The sequence below is a fragment of the Oncorhynchus mykiss genome, chromosome 22 (assembly GCF_013265735.2).
Source record: "Oncorhynchus mykiss isolate Arlee chromosome 22, USDA_OmykA_1.1, whole genome shotgun sequence".
In the NCBI taxonomy this organism is placed as follows: Eukaryota; Metazoa; Chordata; class Actinopteri; order Salmoniformes; family Salmonidae; genus Oncorhynchus; species Oncorhynchus mykiss.
In genome coordinates, this window is record NC_048586.1 from 8,889,554 (window position 1) to 8,912,651 (window position 23,098).

Sequence of the window (23,098 nt, forward strand, 5' to 3'; positions counted from 1 at the left end):
GGCTGTGGTTAAAGGCAAGTACCAACACACATTCTGTGTGATGCGAAACAACGTCATCTGGATTCTTTTCTGCCGAGCTCTCATTGGCTATTGCTGTTCACTTAAAAGTTGTCGTTGCACATCTCACACTACAAGAGCATTTCAGATTTTGTGCTGATGAAATCAAACATGTTTGAAAATATCTGGACGTCTGGGACTGCTCAAAGATGGGATCGGTAGCCCTGAGATTGCGTCTCTGACCCGCTCACATTAAGCGAGTGCCAGTGACTGCCTCACGCCCTGAGTAGGCAACGACATGGGGATTTTGTCTCCGACTTCAAAAACTTGGGACAGCTAAATCGGGGCCAAAATCATGAAGTGTACACCTGGCTTAGCACCATATCATTTTGTTACTGTATGCAGTTGTTGATTATTTGTTGTGTGTTTCATATGTATCATTTTTTAGAGGTTTTATAGGTTCCTAGTTTTTTCACAGGATATACTGACCATGCTCTCATATCATTTGACCTCTCACCTATGACCCTTGTCCTGACCTCTGACCCTGTGTCCTGTCCCTGTCCAGAGGCGGACCTGCGGATCGGGAAGCTGCAGTGGGGCGACAGCGGAGTGTACTTCTGTAAGATCGTCATCGCCGACGACCTGGAGGGGAAGAACGAGGGCCAGGTGGAGGTACTGGTGCTGGGTGAGTGACCACAGGAAGGGAACCCTCCGCACACAGGAAGTAAACATTAAACACAGGATTTCAACAACCTCAACATCAAAGAGGAAGGGATAGAGCAGAAATTAACAGGAATCTGAACATTCTGTTGGGGCTTTCTTATTTCGAGGTCCTCTCTGGTTTAAAAGGATGTGGGAGTTAACGAAGTAGGAAACAAGTATACTCTTATGTATTGTCTTGTGTCTCACCTTCTGAACCTTACCACAGCAGTAAAACCAATGCACTCCCTAAAACCAATGGATTTGTGCCGTTGCACCAGTCTCATATGCTGACTGTGGTGTGTGCGTTCACTTTTGTGTGTGTGTCAGTGTGTAGGGTAAGTGTATTTGTTTGTTTGGTATGGTTCATAATGGAGTGCTTAATATAAACATCCTTGCTCTAGAGGGCGTCTGCATTCCAAAGTGTACTTACAAGTGCTGCCATGACGACGGGCAGAATGGCGTGCGCTGCCCTACACACGGTTCTGATCCTCTCTGAGAGGACCCATTGTTTGGCTGAGCTTACCCTTGTAGACCAGCTGACATAACCCTGACATAGCCATACATAAACCCTTATAACCGCAGATATAGGCCAGGTAGACTTTTGTGCCACAGCATTGAACATAGACTACATAATAGAGAGTTTACAACATATATTACAGAGAGTAGTTCTAGGTTATTATTGTGAGCTATGTAATCCAATTCTTAAGCTGTTGCCATGGCAACATTCCTTTATTTGGGAAGGATGAGACTAAAGCGATTTAAGGGTCAGTGATGTAGATGTAAAAGGAGAGAGAGAAAGAGAGCGTTATGTTGTGACACAGGAGAGGAGCTGACTTTGGCCTTGTAATTCCTTCAGAGTTAGTCGTCTCCCTGTGTTTTCATAATTTTCCATAGGTTCGCAAGTGGCTTAATCTCATCAAAAGGAAACGATGCCCCTCCGTCTCAGTACACAGTTGAAGTTGGAAGTTTACATACACCTCAGCCAAATACATTTAAACTCAGTTTTTCACAATTCCTGACATTTAATCCTTGTAAAAATTCCCTGTTTTAGGTCAGTTAGGATCACTACTTTATTTTAAGAATGTGAAATGTCAGAATAATAGTAGAGAGAATGATTTATTTCAGCTTTTATTTCTTTCATCTCATTCCCAGTGGGTCAGAAGTTTACATACACTCAATTAGTATTTGGTAGCATTGCCTTTAAATTGTTTAACTTGGGTAAAACATTTGGTGTAGCCTTCCACAAGCTTCCCACAATAAATTGGGTGAATTTTGGCACATTCCTCCTGACAGAGCTGGTGTAACTGAGTCAGGTTTGTAGGCCTCCTTGCTCGCACACGCTTTTTCAGTTCTGCCCACAAATTTTCTTTGAGGTCAGGGCTTTGTGAAGGCCACTTCAATACCTTGACTTTGTTGTCCTTAAGCCATTTTTCCACAACTTTGGAAGTATGCTTGGGGTCGTTGTCCATTTAGAAGACCCATTTGCGACCAAGCTTTAACTTTCTGACTGATATCTTGAGATGTTGCTTCAATATATCCACATAATTTTCCAGCCTCATGATGCCATCTATTTTGTGAAGTGCACCAATCCCTCCTGCAGCAAAGCACCCCCACAACATGATGCTGCCACCCCCGTGCTTCACGGTTGAGATGGTGTTCTTCGGCTTGCAAGCCTCCCCTTGTTCCTCCAAACATAACGATGGTCATTAAGAACATACAGTTCTATTTTTGTTTCATCAGACTAGAGGACATTTCTCAAAAAAGTACGATATTTGTCCCCATGTGCAGTTGCAAACCGTAGTCTGGCATTTTTATGGTGGTTTTGGAGCAGTGGCTTCTTCCTTGCTGAGCGGCCTTTCAGGTTATGTCGATATAGGACTCGTTTTACTGTGGATATAGATACTTTTGTACCTGTTTCCTCCAGCATCTTCAAGGTCCTTTGCTGTTGTTCTGGAATTGATTTGCACTTTTCGCACCAAAGTACGTTCATCTCTAGGAGACAGAACGCCTCTCCGTCCTGAGCGGTATGACGGCTGCGTGCTCCCATGGTGTTTATACTTGCGTACTATTGTTTGTACAGGTGAACGTGGTACCTTCAGGCATTTGGAAATTGCTCCCAAGGATGAACCAGACTTATGGAGGTCTACACATTTTTTTTCTGATGTCTTAGCTGATTTCTTTTGATTTTCCCATGATGTCAAGCAAAGAGGCACTGATTTTGAAGGTAGGCCTTGAAATACATCCACAGGTACACCTCCAATTGACTCAAATGATGTCAATTACCCAATTAGAAGCTTCTAAAGCCATGACATAATTTTCTGGAATGTTCTAAGCTGTTTAAAGGCACAGTCAACTTAATGTATGTAAACTTCTGACCCATTGGAATTGTGATACAGTGAATTATAAGTGAAATAATCTGTCTGTAAACAATAGTTGGAAAAATTACTTGTGTCATGCACAAAGTAGATGTCCTATCCAACTTGCCAAAACTATAGTTTGTCAACAAGAAATGTGTGGAGTGGTTGAAAAACTAGTTTTAATGACTCCAACCTAAGTGTTTGTAAACTTCCGACTTCAACTGTATGTAGCCCATATATCTGATGCTGTCAGGAACAAAAGAATGACATGTTTCCGCCGTATCATTTGATTGATTGATGCCAGCAAGCATTTGGCTTCCCTTGATAAAGAAATACAATAATTATTAGCCAATCAGCGTTGAGCTGAGCTCAACTGTGGGTTGTCCTGGCGCAGCAAAACAAGGGAGGCTAGTTTGGATTTGCCTTCCCACCAATCAAATCTCATCTTCGGCAAAACGTCATCATTGTTGGTAAACACTTGTCTGTTCCTGGTCTGCTTGTGTTGATGTCCTGCAGTAGCGAGCTTGCTAAACCGGCCCTTTCCTCAGCCATGGATGGAGAGGAGGATCTGGACTTGTGGTTTTAACTTAATATTATGTACAGGCTAAATGATTATGATGGCGATTCTGATGTAAACATAAATTAATATATTGGGCCACTGGCCTTTGAGGCTGCTGCCTACATACAGACTTGAAATCATTGGCCACTTTAATAAATGGATCACCTGTCACTTTAATAATGCCACTTTAATAACATTTACATATCTTGCATTACTCATCTCATATGTATATACTGTATTTTATACCATCTATTGCATCTTGCCAATGCCGCTCTATCATTGCTCATCCATATATTTATATGTATATATTCTTAATCCATTCCTTTACTTAGATTTGTGTGTATTAGGTAGTTGTTGTGGAATTGTTAGATTATATGTTAGATATGAATGATATTGCTACTCGGTTGGAACGAGAAGCACAAGCATTTCGCTACACTCGCAATAACATCTGCTAACCATGTGTATGTGACCAATAAAATAATACGATATGATTTGATTGAAGTTCAATATGTAGGCTTGTATAGGCTCACATTAACTAGCTAGCTAACTTAGCTGGTTCATTGTTGCCCATGCGAGGAAGTTAGGTTAGCATGCATTTTAGCTAGGTAGCCTATGAAAACAGAAACTAAAAGTGTACTGTATGACAGAGCCATGGACCATTTTGCCAACATGAACGAGAGGAGGATGGCATTGGCGTTCAACTAGTCTACAAGTAGGATGAGTCAACTTTTTAAAAATTATTACACACACACACACACACACAAATAAGTACCATGGACAGCCACATGACATTTAGCAACATTACGTTTGTTTATAGCCTTGTTGATTTGATTATGTTTAAATGTTTAAGTTAAATGGTGCTGGAATAGCTGTGGCAGTGCTCCTGTTGTCTCTGTGCTGACTTGCGGTAACTCTGTGGTTCTAAATGAGTAGTTGTTTAGTAAACTGTCAAACGTGAACTTGTTTGACCACGCTGCAGGCCATATACTGTAGCTGTTTGTAACATGCAATATTTGCTTTGTGGGATTGGCCGGACAGATGTTGCTCTCTGGTTTCGTGATGAAACAAACGTATGTCTAGTTGAATTAATTCCACCACTGTGTGATTGTTTTATTTTTGTTGTCACGGCCTTATTGTGTGTCACAGTGGCGTTTAAAGGAATGTGTTATAGAGAAAACAAGGCAAATATCACAACATAGGTTGTAATATGGCTCTTTTACTGGCTTGGCTTCCTCAGTGATTTAACCTACACACCACTACTGCTCTCACTGCTGTTTATTTTCCTCCCCTGGAGGGCCTCATCTTCCTCTACCCCTTATTACCCCTGTCTTCTTATCATTGTTCCCTCCCCTCTGAGGCACATCGTTTCTCCCCTCTTTCAGGTTACTGAGCTCAGCTGGGTTTATACAACTCAGTGCCAGAGCAGGTTGGTAGGATCTGTGTGTGTGTGTGTTCGTGTTTTTTTTATCAGAGGAGAGGAGTGTGCTTATCTCCATGACTACTGCCAACTGGAGCCTGTCTGGCTGTGGGAGTTCAGTCTACCCTGACAGCTACAGTGCCTTGCGAAAGTATTCGGCCCCCTTGAACTTTGCGACCTTTTGCCACATTTCACGCTTCAAACATAAAGATATAAAACTGTATTTTTTTGTGAAGAATCAACAACAAGTCAAAAACTGAAAAATTGGGCGTGCAAAATTATTCAGCCCCCTTAAGTTAATACTTTGTAGCGCCACCTTTTGCTGCGATTACAGCTGTAAGTCGCTTGGGGTATGTCTCTATCAGTTTTGCACATCGAGAGACTGACATTTTTTCCCATTCCTCCTTGCAAAACAGCTCGAGCTCAGTGAGGTTGGATGGAGAGCATTTGTGAACAGCAGTTTTCAGTTCTTTCCACAGATTGTCTATTGGATTCAGGTCTGGACTTTGACTTGGCCATTCTAACACCTGGATATGTTTATTTTTGAACCATTCCATTGTAGATTTTGCTTTATGTTTTGGATCATTGTCTTGTTGGAAGACAAATCTCCGTCCCAGTCTGACTCCATCAGGTTTTCTTCCAGAATGGTCCTGTATTTGGCTCCATCCATCTTCCCATCAATTTTAACCATCTTCCCTGTCCCTGCTGAAGAAAAGCAGGCCCAAACCATGATGCTGCCACCACCATGTTTGACAGTGGGCATGGTGTGTTCAGGGTGATGAGCTGTATTACTTTTACGCCAAACATAACGTTTTGCATTGTTGCCAAAAAGTTCAATTTTGGTTTCATCTGACCAGAGCACCTTCTTCCACATGTTTGGTGTGTCTCCCAGGTGGCTTGTGGCAAACTTTAAACTACACTTTTTATGGATATCTTTAAGAAATGGCTTTCTTCTTGCCACTCTTCCATAAAGGCCAGATTTGTGCAATATACGACTGATTGTTGTCCTATGGACAGAGTCTACCACCTCAGCTGTAGATCTCTGCAGTTCATCCAGAGTGATCATGGGCCTCTTGGCTGCATCTCTGATCAGTCTTCTCCTTGTATGAGCTGAAAGTTTAGAGGGACGGCCAGGTCTTGGTAGATTTGCAGTGGTCTGATACTCCTTCCATTTCAATATTATCGCTTGCACAGTGCTCCTTGGGATGTTTAAAGCTTGGGAAATCTTTTTGTATCCAAATCCGGCTTTAAACTTCTTCACAACAGTATCTCGGACCTGCCTGGTGTGTTCCTTGTTCTTCATGATGCTCTCTGCGCTTTTAACGGACCTCTGAGTCTATCACAGTGCAGGTGCATTTATACGGAGACTTGATTACACACAGGTGGATTGTATTTATCATCATTAGTCATTTAGGTCAACATTGGATCATTCAGAGATCCTCACTGAACTTCTGGAGAGAGTTTGCTGCACTGAAAGTAAAGGGGCTGAATAATTTTGCACGCCCAATTTTTCAGTTTTTGATTTGTTAAAAAAGTTTGAAATATCCAATAAATGTCGTTCCACTTCATGATTGTGTCCCATTTGTTGTTGATTCTTCACAAAAAAATACAGTTTTATATCTTTATGTTTGAAGCCTGAAATGTGGCAAAAGGTCGCAAAGTTCAAGGGGGCCGAATACTTTCGCAAGGCACTGTAGCAGGCCTGTTGAATCAAATAACCCTTAGACACTATTTTAGGGATTGGTATGTAGAGACACAGGCACATACACGCACACTTAATGAGTGTAAACCAGGTATTTTAGCAACCCTGTTGAACCGATCTAGAGGGTTAAACACAGAGATTAGAATTAGCTTATTTTGCCTTTTGGGTGAGGCCACGGACTGGTCCCACTATTACTATTATTATCTCCATTGCCCTTTATCCTTCTCTCACTCTGTCTCTATCTCCATTAACTTTTCCCTCCCTTCCTCTGTCTCTCTCACGTTTAGCAAAGACAAAGCCACCATTGTTACCATGGCGATAGTGTTCGTCTGACCCTCTTTCCCTGATGAGCTCTAATAGTTAATTGGTGACCCAGAATGCTTCAGAAGTGTCTGTCCCCTAACACCCCCTCCCCCACACACACCCCTCCTACCCCCTCCACTCTGGCCTTACCTCAATATCCCGTAGAGCATTTTATTGGGTACAGGACCTGTTGACAGGGCTGAATATACCTTTGAGTTCAGTTATGGGTTATGTTGTCAATCTCTCACACTGATTACAGATCTTTTAGCTTGCCTTGTAGTATCATGTGACGTGTGGAGCATGTTGGATGTGTATTTGTGTGTGTTGCGGGTTTGTACAGTAACATCACAGAAATATCGCACCCTGCTAAAATTAGGTTCAGTGTGAGATGAGAGTTTGATCCTTGATCTCAGAACTCGTGGCCTTTAAGACTGGGTTAGTGTGTGTGGAGATCAATAACCCTAAAGAAGACGCTGCGTGCCGAAATGTTGGTTAGGTGCACCCATTGAATTGTTTGGAGCATATTTAGAGTGTGCGACTTTCTTTCTTTTTCTACAGTTTACCCTCTGTTAGCCAGCACCTCAACAAAAAATGTTGGGTTTGCGTCAGCTCATGGTTTTTACTACAGAAAGTTCATTAAGCGACACACTTTGAACTTTGTTTTCACCCCCATTAACATGTTCTCTCAAAACCATTTTTAATAATGGGAAATTATTTGATGATTATCACTTTGGCTTCAGCATCAGGTGTTAACGAATTGTACTGTTTTCCCCTGGTGTCTGTCGATTCATCTCTGCCAGTCTCAATGCATGAGCCTCAGTCAATAACTCCATCTGATTGGCTGATTTGCCTCACCTTTGACCTCTGCCCTCTGCTACTTCCTGTCTGCTGCGCCTCACCTCTGGTCTCCCTCTCTCTGCAGGTAGGACAGGTGTGCTGGACGATCTCCTGCCAGAGTTTGATGTGGAGATTATACCAGGTACGGCTGCTTGCCTCCTCATTCGCTGGCCACGGTCTGTCACTGTCTGTCTGTCTTTCTGTTAGTCTGTGTGTGATTATGCCAAAAATGGCTGCCTTTTCACCTCACCTGTCCCTTCCTTACCTGTTCCCCTCGGTGACATCCCCTGCTCTGGCTCTGCTTACCTGTCATCGCAACCCCCCCATGCTGCTCTCTCACTGTCCAATCATCTTCTGGGAATCTTGATTGCTTTAACAACTGCAGAGGAAAGAACCAATGTGGCCTCATCTTATATTCTGCATCTGCGCAGTCATGCATTAACTCACTCTCACTAGCTAGGTTTCTGTCCAATTTGCGACATATTTTCATGCGAATCTTCAAAAATCTGCATAAAATAATATTTATTTATTTATAAAGCCCTTTTTACATCAGCAGATGTCACAAAGTGCTGCACAGAAACCCAGCCAAAAAACCCAAACAGCAAGCAATGCAGGTGTAAAAGCACAGTGGCTAGGAAAAACTCCCTAGAAAGGCTTGAGCCTAAGAAGAAACCTAGAGAGGAATCAGGCTCTGAGGGGTGGCCAGTCCCCTTCTGGCTGTGCCGGGTGGAGATTATAAGGGTACATGGCCATTTAAGGTCAGATCGTTCTTCAAGACGTTCAAACATTCATAGATGACCAGCAGAACCAAATAATAATCACAGTGGTTGTAGAGGGTGCAACAGGTCAATGCAACACCTATGGAGTAAATGTCAGTTGGCTTTTCATAGTCGAGCATTCAGAGGTTGAGTGGTCGATCGAGAGAGAGCAGGCAGGTCCAAACTGCAGGCAGGTTTGAGACGAGGTGGCACGTCAGGGTTCCATAGCCGCAGGCAGAACAGTTGAAACTGGAGCAGCAGCACGACCAGGTGGACTGAGGCATGGTCCTAGGGCTTAGGTCCTCCGTGAGGGGAGGGAGAGAGAGAGATGTGTTTCCATCAAACGTACTTAAATTCCCATGTCACAAAACCTGTTACATCTGGTCATGGCACGTGCGCTAGAGCCAACATCCCGCAGTCATAGTAGCTACCTACATTATGTGATTATTATTGCTAAGAACAACATGATTTTATTTGTCAAACTACAGCCAAGCATCGATCATCATGTCACCAGAATAAGACCCTCGATATTTATTGGAAAGGAGCATCAAGCTCATCACGTGCACTATCACCAGCCTGTGAAGTTAATCGTAACTTATTTCATCTGTAGCCTAATAAACTGCATGGTTTCCCGAGTTGTAGTGGCGGACCACACAACATATCTTGTGACTCCATGTTACTTCAATACAGTTGAAGTCGGAAGTTTACATACACTTAGGTTGGAGTCATTAAAACTTGTTTTTCAACCACTCCACAAATTTCTTGTTAACAAACTATAGTTTTGGCAAGTCGGTTAGGACATCTACTTTGTGCATGACAAGTCATTTTTCCAACAATTGTTTACAGACAGCTTATTTCACTTATAATTCACTGTATCACAATTCCAGTGGGTCAGAAGTTTACATACACTAAGTTGACTGTGCCTTTAAACAGTTTGGAAAATTCCCAAAAAGTCATAGCTTTAGAAGCTTAGGCTAATTGACATCATTTGAGTCAATTGGAGGTGTACCTGTGGATGTATTTCAAGGCCTACCTTCAAACTCAGTGTCAAGGTATAGCTAGCCATTACAAAGCCCTTACCTCAATCCTAAAGAACATTTGTGGGCAGAACTGAAAAAGTGTGTGCGAGCAAGGAGGCCTACAAACCTGACTCAGTTACACCAGCTCTGAAAGGAGGAATGGCCCAAAATGTATTGTGGGAAGCTTGTGGAAGACTATCCGAAACATTTGACCCAAGTTAAACAATTTAAAGGCAATGCTACCAAATACTAATTGAGTGTATATAAACTTCTGACCCACTGGGAATGTGATGAAAGAAATAAAAGCTGAAATAAATCATTCTCTCTACTATTATTCTGACATTTTACATTCTTAAAATAAAGTGGTGATCCTAACTGGCCTAAGACATGAAATGTTTACTAGGATTAAATGTCAGGAAGTGTGAAAAACGGACTTTAAATGTATATGATTATTATATCAATATTTGCACATAAAGGAGTTTCCACTGCCATTGCTCGCAATAATTAATTTTACCGACACAAAAAGATCCCACCATGTCGAGCAAACAAATTATCTGTCGGCTTTTATAAAATGGATGCCTTACTGTCCCAATCATATTCTTACTACAGTACTAAATGCATGGTGTGTATTTAATACCTCTCCTCAATGGAGCAGAATTATTCACAAGAAACCGTACCCCCCCCCCCATCTCTTTTGAAAATGAGATGTCTCTCTGAAGAGGTCCACTTGGGATGTGTTTCTTCACAAGGGGCTCACTGAAGTATTGACATTTTCATTTCTGCTTACGCCCTGACGAATTCATCATTAGTGTTGAGAGCCTTGTCGTGCAGCCAGCAACCTCTGCCTCTCTACACCCAGAGTGTTGGGGGGTTAATATGACCTTTTATGTCAATGGTTATTATAGACAGAGATGCAGAAGATGTAACTTGAGTGAGTCACATGTAGTTACTAACTCAAGTAACAAGATGTGTATCTCTACTGTTTGTGGGATCTGTAGTCTTATTCATCTATGTGTTTGTGTTCCAGAGTGGACGTTTGTGGGATCTGTAGTCCTGGGCAGTATCTTGTTCCTTTTGTTGATGGGGATCTGCTGGTGTCAGTGCTGCCCTCACTCCTGCTGCTGCTACCTCCGCTGCTGCTGCTGCCCCGACACCTGCTGCTGCCCACGTCACCGTGAGTAACACAAACACGCCCACAAACACATAACTACAAACACACACAGTCTTACATTCACTTGCTTACCTTTTAAAAAGTTTAGGATTTTAATATTGTTTGTCATTGTTTTCCAGTCTATGAGGCAGGGAAGATGGCAAAGAGTGGCCAGCCCCCCCAGATTGCTGTGTACCCCCCCTACTATATCCCTGGGGTCCCCACCATGGTCCCCTTTGCCCCTCCGTCCCTCGCGGACCCTAAGATGCTCTCCTTCCCCTCAGTGGAGAAGAACTTAGCTGGGGGTGAGTGATCCGACCCACACCTGCGCTCGTCCTTTCAGTCTGCAGGACCTGGATAAGCCATTCTGCATTGTGGGAAATGTAGTTTAACACAAACACGCCCACAAACACATAACTACATGATACAGCATGATATATCACAGTAACATTAACTACCATTTGTAGAGGGTCACATGAGTTAACTAACCCTCTTCTTATGTCACTCTTCATTTTCTGTCTCTAAACTGGGTGGAGTTGTCTATGACCAGACGTGTGTGTGGGTGGGTGACTGGGTGTGTGTGCATGGGTGCATTCATACGCTCATGTGGGGGTGTGTGTTTTTATGTGTTTTTTTTGTGTAATTGGGTTTTTACTGTGCCCATAGTGGCTTTTATCCTTGATATAAGTGTGTGCGGGTGTGTGCGTCTGTGTCTACAGTACGCAGTGGCTATCGCCTCCAGCCCAGTCACAGTCAGAACTCTATGAAGGTTCTGTACTACGTGGAGAAGGAGCTGGGACAGTTTCCCTCTGCCAAGATGGCTCCTCCACAATGTAAGCCTGTATGGAGTCAGTAGTTTCTCTATAATCGCCACACGTACATGTCTGTGTATTTGTCTCGGTCTGTGTTTAATGTGTGTGTTTGTATGTAAGTGTCTTGGTTAGTGCTTGTGCAAAGGTTTGTGTCCTCTTCATCAGAAACCCTCCGTTACATTCTCCATTAACTATTGATTTCGCCATTTATAACAAACTAACCCTAAATACACTGAATGTCATTAATTCCATCTACTGAGAGAATCCATTTGTGTTGAATCAGTCAAATGTTGTTTGGTAACCATTTTAAGGACTACTTATAAACCATTATTAAATGATTTATCATCCATTTGTAAACTTATCAACATTAGTAAGTACAGCACATCTTTTGGACGATGTTATCTGTATTATCATAATGTTTATAAGAAGGTTTTTAAGTAGATAATCAAATAGTAATACCATCAGTATGCACAGACCATTGGGGTGGGATGATGTCACTCAAACACATTTGACCATGGATGGCGATTTGACTCTAGATGAAAGACATCAGTGCTCTGTATTGATTGGACTGTTGCATTTTAATCTGATACTATTAGATGGCATGGTTCTCTATTTCACATGAAAGTTCATTTCCATACCAGTAGTGTAAGAAGGTTTAGTAATTGTTTGTGAACACACATTTATTTATGAATTGCCGTGGAAAGCATCTTGTCATTGGGATTTCCAATAAGGCGGAGGAAGACAGCCCTTTTTGGCTGGTGTGTTCCATGGAACGCATACCCATTCTATGTATTCTGTTTCTATGGGTGGCATGTTGTAATTTCATAATTGGCTCAGATTCCTTCTATAATGTCTCTCCCAAGATGTAAACTAAGAGCAACATACCATGAGAGCCATCAGCAAAAGCATTTGCTTTGACAATTGGCAGTCTGTATTTACACTATGTCTATCAGATGTTATTTGCATTAGTTTTGGTGAAATTTGATGATGTGTCTGTGACTCGATTAGAAGTCTTGATGCATAGTGATGATGGTGGTGTACTGTCGATGCCGTAGATTAGTTCAGATTCAAAATACTATTGTAAAAACTTTTCTTGAAATCAGTAAAAGTCTCTATAGTGATGTGTTGTCCCAGCAGCCAGTAGCCTGTCAGAGCTCAGCTCTCTGCATGAGGGAGGGGACACGGATTTCCGGCAAACCTATCGGACAGTCCAGATGAATGCTCTCCCGCCCATCGCCGACCTAGATGACCAATCAGAACTCATGGCAGCTCCCGTGCACAACAGTCGTCGACCCAGGCATTACCGTGGCAACGACACGGATGACGAACAAAACAGCAGGTACCACTGAGTGTGACTGTAACTCTATGACTGTGTGAGGACTGTCTCTACAGTACTCAAGATACGTTGTGTGTGTGAGAGAAAGAGAAGAGGATGTTGTATATGTATTGTATATTGTATTCCTGATTATCTTGTATTTAGTGTAGGACTAAAATTTTAGTTAGCACTGTGCATCTGTTATGTACTCTGATCCCCTGTCTTCCCTGTGTTTCAGGTGGAACCCTCGCTCTGTGCACCTGGAGAGGAAGACATTGGGCACCAGGGGGCGTACCGGCTCTCTGGATGAGTTGGAGGAGTTTTCTATGTCCTACGGCCCCCGTGTCTGGAGGGGCGAGCCCCGAGACCAGGACACGGACCACGACCTGGCACTACGGGTGCGAGAGCACTACCCTCCCTACTGGGACCACAGACCCCCTCGCCGTTTTCATGGAGACCGGGACAACAACAGGCACCACCGCAGCCCCCCTCCCTCGCTGCAGAAGAAGAGGAGGGACACGTGGGATGGCGATCGCGATCGCCCCCACCAGCACACCCATGGGGAGAGGGGTTACGATTACACTTTTCTCAATGACCTATTGGAGCATAAGGCGAGGGGGAGGGCAGGGGAGAGGGGCGAGAGAGGAAAGGGGCGGGCTGACGAGGATAGTGACACTCCTTCCAAGGCCAGTTCGAAGGGCAAGGGCAGTGATGGTTTCTACAGACAGTTGTCTAGCAACCGGCCCGAGGATGAGGACTCTTTACCTCCGTACTCAGAGCAGAAGGTGGAAAGGTATCAGACGATCAACCCAACCGCTGAACGTAACCGCACGGTCGAACCGCCCTCAGAGCGGTACCGGTCCACTGACCCATCCATGCAACCGTTCTCCTACACCCGTCCCCCTAAAGGACTAGCACACACCGTACAGGGGTACCGAGAGGATAGGGACAAGAACCGAAATATGGTGAGTTACCTGTAGAAGGATCAAGTTGAAGAACCCCCCCTCTCAGGTTGTCACAGATAGAAGAGCTCAGACGTAGCAAGCCTAGCAACTCTAACAGTCTGTATACCCATCCCAGTGTCTTAGTATTACACCAACTGGCCATGGTTAGCGTCTTTATTTTATATCAGTGGGTGTTGTACATAATTTTCTTAAAAGTATTTCATGTTGATTGATTGTTATGTGAAAAAAAGAGTCAAAGCACTATTTTGATGTCATTTTGATCTATTTTGTAAATAATGTAATGTTTAATGCTTTATTTTAGAGAAAAAAGGTCAAATCTTAATGCCAACAAGAATGTATGTTACTGTGTGTGATTGTATCGTTCTTGTGGAACTCAGACATTACTAACAAACCATGACCTGCATGATTGGTGTGGATCCCCTCACTGACCAGGCCTGACTAATCGAGCATGAGCAACATGATTGCAGGGTATCTAACGTGTGGCTCTTGGTGTATTTCTTTAACAGACCCCTGCTCTGAGCAGAGACTCTCTCGTAGTTTGATACACCAGAGAGAACCCAAGCCCGTGCCTGCAGAGCACTGCACTGCCAATATTGAGAATCACACGTCACTCACTTAAAACATCATGCATCACTTAAAATATCATGCATCATCTTGGTTAGAGACTAACTACACATCAGGCATCAACCACATGGAGAGAGGCGTACCCAATAGAAGGCTTCTTTCCACAGAAGGAGTGGAAGGCACCTTGCAGGGATCATGAAAAGACAATGGAATGTGCATTGTTTATGCATGAATTGAGGAACATTTGGAAAATATTATTGTATGTGTGTTTAGCGTGCACGCATATATACCGTTTAAATGGGTATGTATGGGTGCAGCGTGTGTGTATGTGCACCGTTTGCCCATATTCAGGTTAATCTGTCATCACAAACCAAGCATTCTACAGAGCAGTCCCCCTCTCTCACCTACACAACATGGTTACAGTTCCCATAAAGTTACCCTGACAACAATGATGCAATTAGGGGTATTTGTATGTATCGATGGGTATTATTTAGTGTGGGGGAGAGTTGGGACGAGGGGTTAGAAAAAAGGTAGGTAAAGAAGTAATCAAAAAAACTTAATAGGATCATTATGTGTGTAAAAGTGCTGGATTGTTTCAGAAATGATCTATATTCACCAATTGGTCATTATAATTATACCTCCAATACCCCATGCCAACAATGTTATCATGCTATAGGAAACACAAAATAGATGTCAATTGGGCCTATGAAATGGCAACTCAGGTTCACCTGTCTTCATTGTGTGTATGTGTGTGTCATATACTGTACCTACTGAGCTTGAATTTGTATTACAGATTTGCAACTGAACTGTAATGCTATTCTGTATTAGCCCACAGTATTGAACTGTGGTTTGAAACTGCCATTCAGCCAGAGCAGACGTTTGTATTTCACTTGTTTGATATTGATGATTTTGATAAACACCTGTTGCCTATCTTAGATTGTGCCAATGTGTGTGATTATTACATCATGTTCTGTGTGTGTACATTGGATATGGAGTGTGTGTATCTTATCGCTTATCTATGTTAACTGCTTAATACACACACAGCGCTTGCTAACAACTTTCTTCACACACACACAAGCACAACAGATTCACAACTCTTAACACCCTTCTCTGACAATTACCATTCATTTTCACACATACACAGGTGAAACAACGAACAATTTATACCATATCTCTTATTCCCCAAGACACATACTGTATCTGTGGTTGAAATACAGTGAGCTCCAAAAGTATTGGGACAGTAACATTTTTCTTTGTTTTTTGCTCTGTACTTCAGCAATTTGGATTTGAAAAGATACTGTGACTGAGGTTAAAATGCAGACTGGCAGTTTTAATTTGAGGGCATTTTGATTCATATGGTGTGAACTGTTTAGAAATTATAGCACTTTTTGTACATGGTCCCCCCCCCTCCTCCCCATTTTAGGGGACAAGAAGTATTGGGACAAATTCACTTGTGTGTATTAAAGTAGTTAAGTTTAGTATTTGGTCCCATATTCAAAGCACGCAATGACTACATCAAGCTTGTGACTCTACACATTTGTTGGATGCATTTGCTTGTTTATTTGGGTTTTTTCTCAAATTATTTTGTGCCCAATAGAAATTAATGGTAAATGTTGGAGTCACTTTCATTTGAAATAAGAATAGAATATGTTCCTAAACACTTCTACATTAATGTGGACACTACCATTATTTATTGTCCTGAATGAATTGTGAATAATGATGAAAGTTAGATGCACAAATACCACCAAGACATGCTAACTCCCCACCATTACAATAACAGGTGAGATTAACATTTTTGGGCGGCTATGATATCTGTGGGTCTGTACTTTTCTCACTCATCATTATTCACAATATATTCAGGATAATAATAATAATAATAATCTGATAATAATAGATAGGAATATGGGACCAAATACTAAACTTTTGACTACTTTAATTAATAGACATAAGTACATTTGTTCCATTACTTTTGGTCCCCTAAAATATGGGGATCATGTACAAAAAGCTCAGTAATTTCTAAACAGTTTACCTGAAAATACCCTCAAATTAAAGCTGCCAGTCTGCACTTTAACCTAATAGTCATTGTATCATTTCAAATCCAAAATGCTGGAGTACAGAGCCAAATCAACAACCAAAAATGTAACTGTCTCAATACTTTGGAGCTCACTGTATCTGTCCCTTCTGAATGTGGGACAACACTGAACATTGATCAATATGCTGACCATGACAAGGGGAAATGAAGTGTAGCAGGAAATATGACAGGATTCTAGATTCCACAAGTCAGACAAAGATGCATCCTTTCCAGGATGACATCACAATACCAGGAAGGAAGCTTTCGCTTCACTATCTGGTCTTCACAGATTCAGAATCCCTCTTCAAAGTAAAATTGAGTGCTCTGCATTTATAAAACATTTTTTCACAAGGTCTCAAAGTGCTTTACTTTGAGTCCAGAAGAGCTCTTGAGAGTGGAACTAAAGTTGGCATGTTGTTGTGTTGAGTGAATTGCTTACATGTTGGAAAACTATTAACACAAAAGCACTCCCATCCTTGTTTAACGTTACCATCCTTCAATGCTGGGGCTTGGCCAAACTTCATAGTGACTGTCTACCGGTATGAATAGAGCCTTACAAATAATCCCACCCACCAACAACCTTCCTTCCTTCCTTTCAGAGCAACATAACCGTGACCTCTCCACAGTCCTGGGCCCTTTTCTCCCTGCCTGTTTTGTGTGTCGAAGGACTGTTGACATGGAATTCCCACCCTGCCGAGAGTACAAACAAGCTTGGCATTAAGACACAAACCCAGGGCAGGACAGACACTGAAGAGGAGATAGCTGGGGCCCCTTTATAGTACATCATATTGCTGAGTTGAATAGGCTAGCTGACAGTCCACGACTACTGCACACTATGCTGATACATCCATCTAATGTAAATTAAGTTATGGTTGCATTGTACTGGAGCCTACCCAACACATCTTTCTATATAAATTGATATATAGAAAGATCTCCACTTTTACTATAGGCCTCTAGAAAAAGATATCTGATTTTCTCAAGGCACTATGTAAAAGGAATTTCCAGAGGGGTTATCTTGTTAAGATAATACATTTTCAAATAAATCAAATCAAATCAAATTTTATTTGTCACATACACATGGTTAGCAGATGCGAGTGTAGCGAAATGCTTGTGCTTCTAGTTCTGACAATGCAGTAATAACCAACAAGTAATCTAACTAACAATTCCAAAACTACTGTCTTATACACAGTGTAAGGGGATAAAGAATATGTACATAAGGATATATGAATGAGTGATGGTACAGAGCAGCATAGGCAGGATACAGTAGATGGTATCGAGTACAGTATGTACAAATGAGATGAGTATGTAAACAAAGTGGCATAGTTAAAGTGGCTAGTGATACATGTATTACATAAGGATGCAATCGATGATATAGAGTACAGTATATACGTATGCATATGAGATGAATAATGTAGGGTAAGTAACATTATATAAGGTAGCATTGTTTAAAGTGGCTAGTGATATATTTACATAATTTCCCATCAATTCCCATTATTAAAGTGGCTGGAGTTGAGTCAGTGTCAGTGTCAGTGTGTTGGCAGCAGCCACTCAATGTTAGTGGTGGCTGTTTAACAGTCTGATGGCCTTGAGATAGAAGCTGTTTTTCAGTCTCTCGGTCCCAGCTTTGATGCACCTGTACTGACCTCGCCTTCTGGATGATAGCGGGGTGAACAGGCAGTGGCTCGGGTGGTTGATGTCCTTGATGATCTTTATGGCCTTCCTGTAACATCGGGTGGTGTAGGTGTCCTGGAGGGCAGGTAGTTTGCCCCCGGTGATGCGTTGTGCAGACCTCACTACCCTCTGGAGAGCCTTACGGTTGTGGGCGGAGCAGTTGCCGTACCAGGCGGTGATACAGCCCGCCAGGATGCTCTCGATTGTGCATCTGTAGAAGTTTGTGAGTGCTTTTGGTGACAAACCGAATTTCTTCAGCCTCCTGAGGTTGAAGAGGTGCTGCTGCGCCTTCTTCACGATGCTGTCTGTGTGAGTGGACCAATTCAGTTTGTCTGTGATGTGTATGCCGAGGAACTTAAAACTTGCTACCCTCTCCACTACTGTTCCATCGATGTGGATAGGGGGGTCTTCCCTCTGCTGTTTCCTGAAGTCCACAATCATCTCCTTAGTTTTGTTGACGTTGAGTGTGAGGTTATTTTCCTGACACCACACTCCGAGGGCCCTCACCTCCTCCCTGTAGGCCGTCTCGTCGTTGTTGGTAATCAAACCTACCACTGTTGTGTCGTCCGCAAACTTGATGATTGAGTTGGAGGCGTGCGTGGCCACGCAGTCGTGGGTGAACAGGGAGTACAGGAGAGGGCTCAGAACGCACCCTTGTGGGGCCCCAGTGTTGAGGATCAGCGGGGTGGAGATGTTGTTGCCTACCCTCACCACCTGGGGGCGGCCCGTCAGGAAGTCCAGTACCCAGTTGCACAGGGCGGGGTCGAGACCCAGGGTCTCGAGCTTGATGACGAGCTTGGAGGGTACTACTATGGTGTTGAATGCCGAGCTGTAGTCGATGAACAGCATTCTCACATAGGTATTCCTCTTGTCCAGATGGGTTAGGGCAGTGTGCAGTGTGGTTGAGATTGCATCGTCTGTGGACCTATTTGGGCGGTAAGCAAATTGGAGTGGGTCTAGGGTGTCGGGTAGGGTGGAGGTGATATGGTCCTTGACTAGTCTCTCAAAGCACTTCATGATGACGGAAGTGAGTGCTACGGGGCGGTAGTCGTTTAGCTCAGTTACCTTAGCTTTCTTGGGAACAGGAACAATGGTGGCCCTCTTGAAGCATGTGGGAACAGCAGACTGGTATAGGGATTGATTGAATATGTCCGTAAACACACCGGCCAGCTTGTCTGCGCATGCTCTGAGGGCGCGGCTGGGGATGCCGTCTGGGCCTGCAGCCTTGCGAGGGTTAACACGTTTAAATGTCTTACTCACCTCGGCTGCAGTGAAGGAGAGTCCGCATGTTTTCATTGCAGGCCGTGTCAGTGGCACTGTATTGTCCTCAAAGCGGGCAAAAAAGTTATTTAGTCTGCCTGGGAGCAAGACATCCTGGTCCGTGACTGGGCTGGATTTCTTCTTGTAGTCCGTGATTGACTGTAGATCTTGCCACATGCCTCTTGTGTCTGAGCCGTTGAATTGAGATTTGGGGAAATAGTCCTAGATCTATTTCCCCAAACTGTTTGATACATTTAGTCCTCCATGTATTTCAAAACTATTGTCCATGTGCACGAGTCTTCCATACGCACCTGCATTGTGTTGCACCTGTTATGGCTCGAGGTGGGTTCAACGATGTCACCTGACGCTGGGGTTGGGATTGGGCACGCGCCGACGGATTTTGCCTGGTAAAGTTGCCTTGGCACCTGGTGTGTATTCATTACGTCTTGCAACATAAATCGTTTACCGTTTAAGAACCAAACAGAGCCAAAGGAACGAAACGGAGAGGGACCGACTAGAATTTGTCCAATTTGTTCAAAAACGTGTTCCATTTCGTGTAAATGGTTTGATTCATTTAGCAACAGAATCGGCGTAATGAATACACCCCCTGTGTTTTGGGTAATCGTTTCACCACAAAATAAATGTATTTGAAGGACTATTTACATAAAATGAAGTGCGCTTATGAAGCCTTGCGTCGACCAATGTCATGGTTTTATCAAATTGTTAGTTTATTTCTGTATCGATTGACTAAAAGTTAGTCGTCTTTTATAGGGTTCGGTTCTGGAATTATAGAAGAGCTCAGACGTAGTAAGCAAGCCTTATAATGGGGCTGTGGAGATTGATGTCATATTGTAATAGAGCAGTGAAGATTATTAAGTAATAATGAAACTGTAGCTTGTGATGTAATAAGGGGCTGTGGCAATTGTAATATCATGATGTGGAAATTGTGCTGTCATAATGGGAATATGACAATTGTGACCATAATGGAACATCAGAGGTGGAATGTGATGTCATAATTGTATAGGGATGCCATAATAAGGCTTTGAGGATTGTATGATGTCATAGTGGTTCTGTGGAGATTGTGATGTCATAGTGTTGCTGTGGAGGTTGTGATGTCATAATGGTGCTGTGGCGATTGTGATGTCATTGAGGTGCTGTGGAGATTGGGACAACAATATTATAAGGGAGCTATGTGTGTCTAGTGATAATAATGCTCCCATTATCCTCCTGCTGTGGCCTATCAGGCTGCTCTGCAGCTGGGCCAGGACCCAGCCAATGACTGTCCAGACCGCCAGCGCACTGTTCGCACCGTCATCCAGAAGAGGGTACCTGTACCCCCTCTATATAGCCTCGTTATTGTTATGTTATTGTGTTACTTTTTATTATATTATATTTTACTTTAGTTTATTTGGTAAATATTTTCTTAACTCTTCTTGAACTGCACTGTTGGTTAAGGGCTTGTATGTAAGCGTTTCACTGTAAGGTCTACACTTGTTTTTGGCGCATGTGAAAAAGTTTGATTTGATTTTGTATGTCTCTACAAACTGTCTGTCTGTCTTTGGAAGAGAAGTGAAGATAATGGGTTCGTAAACCAAAATTATTAAAAGGATATGCTGTAATTAGGTGACTCATCTAATTGACTGTGTGATATTAGATTGCTTCTTGTGTAAATATTTTCTGTCTGGATTTTAATGATTTGTATGTATACCTGTACAGACTTAAAATGATGGTAGCATCCAACTTAATGTGGAAGTTCATATTTGTTCTTTACTACACCGGACGACGCTGGGCCAATTGTGCACCGCCCTATGGGACTCCCAATCACGGCCTGGTTGTGATACAGCCTGGATTCCAACCAGGGTGTCTGTAGTGACGCCTCTAGCACTGAGATACACTGCCTTAGACCGCTGCTCCACTCGGGAGCCCCCAAGGGCAAGGTAGAGGGCAAGGTAGAGAAGACAGAGGGAGGGTGGCTAGAGGAAGTTAGGGAAAGGGGGGTACATAGTCAACTGAATGTATTCAACTGAAATGTGTCACGCATTTAACCTAAATCCGCTTTGATTCATGATTTAGAATACCAAAACTGGAAGGCACATATTTTACCTGTTGAAATCATGTACATTTATTTTTATTTTTAAAAAAAACAATTTACCCACATTTACCTGTAGGACAATGAAGAACTTATAGCACGTTTATCATCAGTTGAAGGAATATATATTTTTTATTGTACATTTTGTCAAGTGTGTTTCTCTCTTTTCTTACTTTATAGTTTTGTATAGAGTATTTTGTTTCTTGTTCAGGTTTGCCCAAGTAGGCCTATCTCTCTCTGTCTGTTGTTTATACAGTTGTCTGTTGTATGGTGAAAGTGAAGTGAAATCATCATTGGCCATGCTTTGTGTGGCATGTTCCAGTGTACAGTGACAATTGTTATACGTCTATTACATTTTTACATGTCAAACCTGTCTGAAGTTTTTATCAAATATATTAGATGGAGATGCTTTAGTTAAACAAAGTGCTGTGTGTACGTGCGTGTCTGTTTACTTCTGCCTATGTACAGTATATGTAGGTTTTGCAATCAATTAAGTTAGAAAAATATTTTGTATTGGGAATATACTATAAATGTAACACTTTTTAAATAAATAGGTAAAGAGAACTGATGTGTGCCTTTTAATTCTTAATACCAACGTTTTCATCTACACTGGTTCCCAGATGTTATTAACTAACAATAGCTTGAGACATGCATTAGATTAAAATGCTGGTAGTGTTGTTATATTCGTCAAGCAGAGGGAGACATTGACTTAACGCTGCAGTACAGTACAGAACAGAATGTAGTACAGAGTCCCGTAGGGCAGCGCACGATTGGCCCAGCGTCGTCCAGGTTAGGGGAGGGTTTGGCCAGGGTAGGCCGTCATTGTAAAATACGAATGTGTTCTTAACTGACTTGCCTAGTTAAATAAAGGTTAAAATAAATAGTTATCTGCATGGTGGCGCACACGTCTGAACATCTGCACCTTTTCTCAATGTCTCTGTGGGTACACAGTGCATCTGAATCTGGAGGTTGACTCAGCACTGCAGACCGGACAGAGCATCTGTTTAATTCAGTTACGTGGATATGATCAAAGACTCCAACACGAGTACCACAAATAGTTAAATCTATGGCATTTACAGTGGGAGCAAATTAAGCATAGCGGGTTGAACAAGCAAAGCCAAGCACAAGCTAGCGAGATCCTATTGTATCATATATTTATTTTAGGGAACGCCTCTCTAGAGTGCACAAACAACGCAATTTTTTTTCTACTTAGGCAAAGCGTCACGTCTATAAAACTTACTGCACTGTGTTCGTAACAGATTTGACTTTTGCGAACAGAAAATGTATTGAGATCAGATGTTTCATCAATAAGAAAATTAGCAGACACGGACCAGTTTCTCCTCGTTCCATTTCCCACTACCCGCGACTAGACTTCCTCTCACTACCATATTTGGTGGTGAGAAACCGTTGTAAACGGATGCTTCAGCTTTATAGTCCCTGTGATGTGTCTGGGTTATCCCTTCTGCCTGTGCGAGTACTCTCTTTGATATCATACAGGAAGAGCTATAAATTCTAACAATGGAAAATACAGTACACAGAAACAGGAAGGA

At 42.5% G+C, this 23,098-nt stretch overlaps 1 protein-coding gene across 6 annotated transcripts in view; it reads left to right on the forward strand.

Moving 5' to 3' along the window:
* LOC110501337 (immunoglobulin-like domain-containing receptor 2) overlaps window positions 1-15,392 on the forward strand; it is a 30,951-nt gene extending 15,559 nt beyond the window's left edge. For 3 of the 6 annotated variants that reach the window (XM_021578828.2, XM_036958641.1, XM_036958642.1), the window contains 8 exons: window positions 563-682; window positions 7,960-8,016; window positions 10,679-10,825; window positions 10,942-11,106; window positions 11,521-11,634; window positions 12,751-12,952; window positions 13,167-13,893; window positions 14,400-15,392. In XM_021578828.2, the coding sequence (XP_021434503.2) occupies window positions 563-682; window positions 7,960-8,016; window positions 10,679-10,825; window positions 10,942-11,106; window positions 11,521-11,634; window positions 12,751-12,952; window positions 13,167-13,893; window positions 14,400-14,435 (1,568 nt within the window). In that variant the 3' untranslated portion in view covers window positions 14,436-15,392. The remainder of the gene's footprint in view (window positions 1-562; window positions 683-7,959; window positions 8,017-10,678; window positions 10,826-10,941; window positions 11,107-11,520; window positions 11,635-12,750; window positions 12,953-13,166; window positions 13,894-14,399) is intronic. The other 3 variants (XM_036958643.1, XM_036958644.1, XM_036958646.1) reach the window with 2 other exon arrangements.
* The last annotated feature ends 7,706 nt before the right edge of the window (window positions 15,393-23,098 follow it).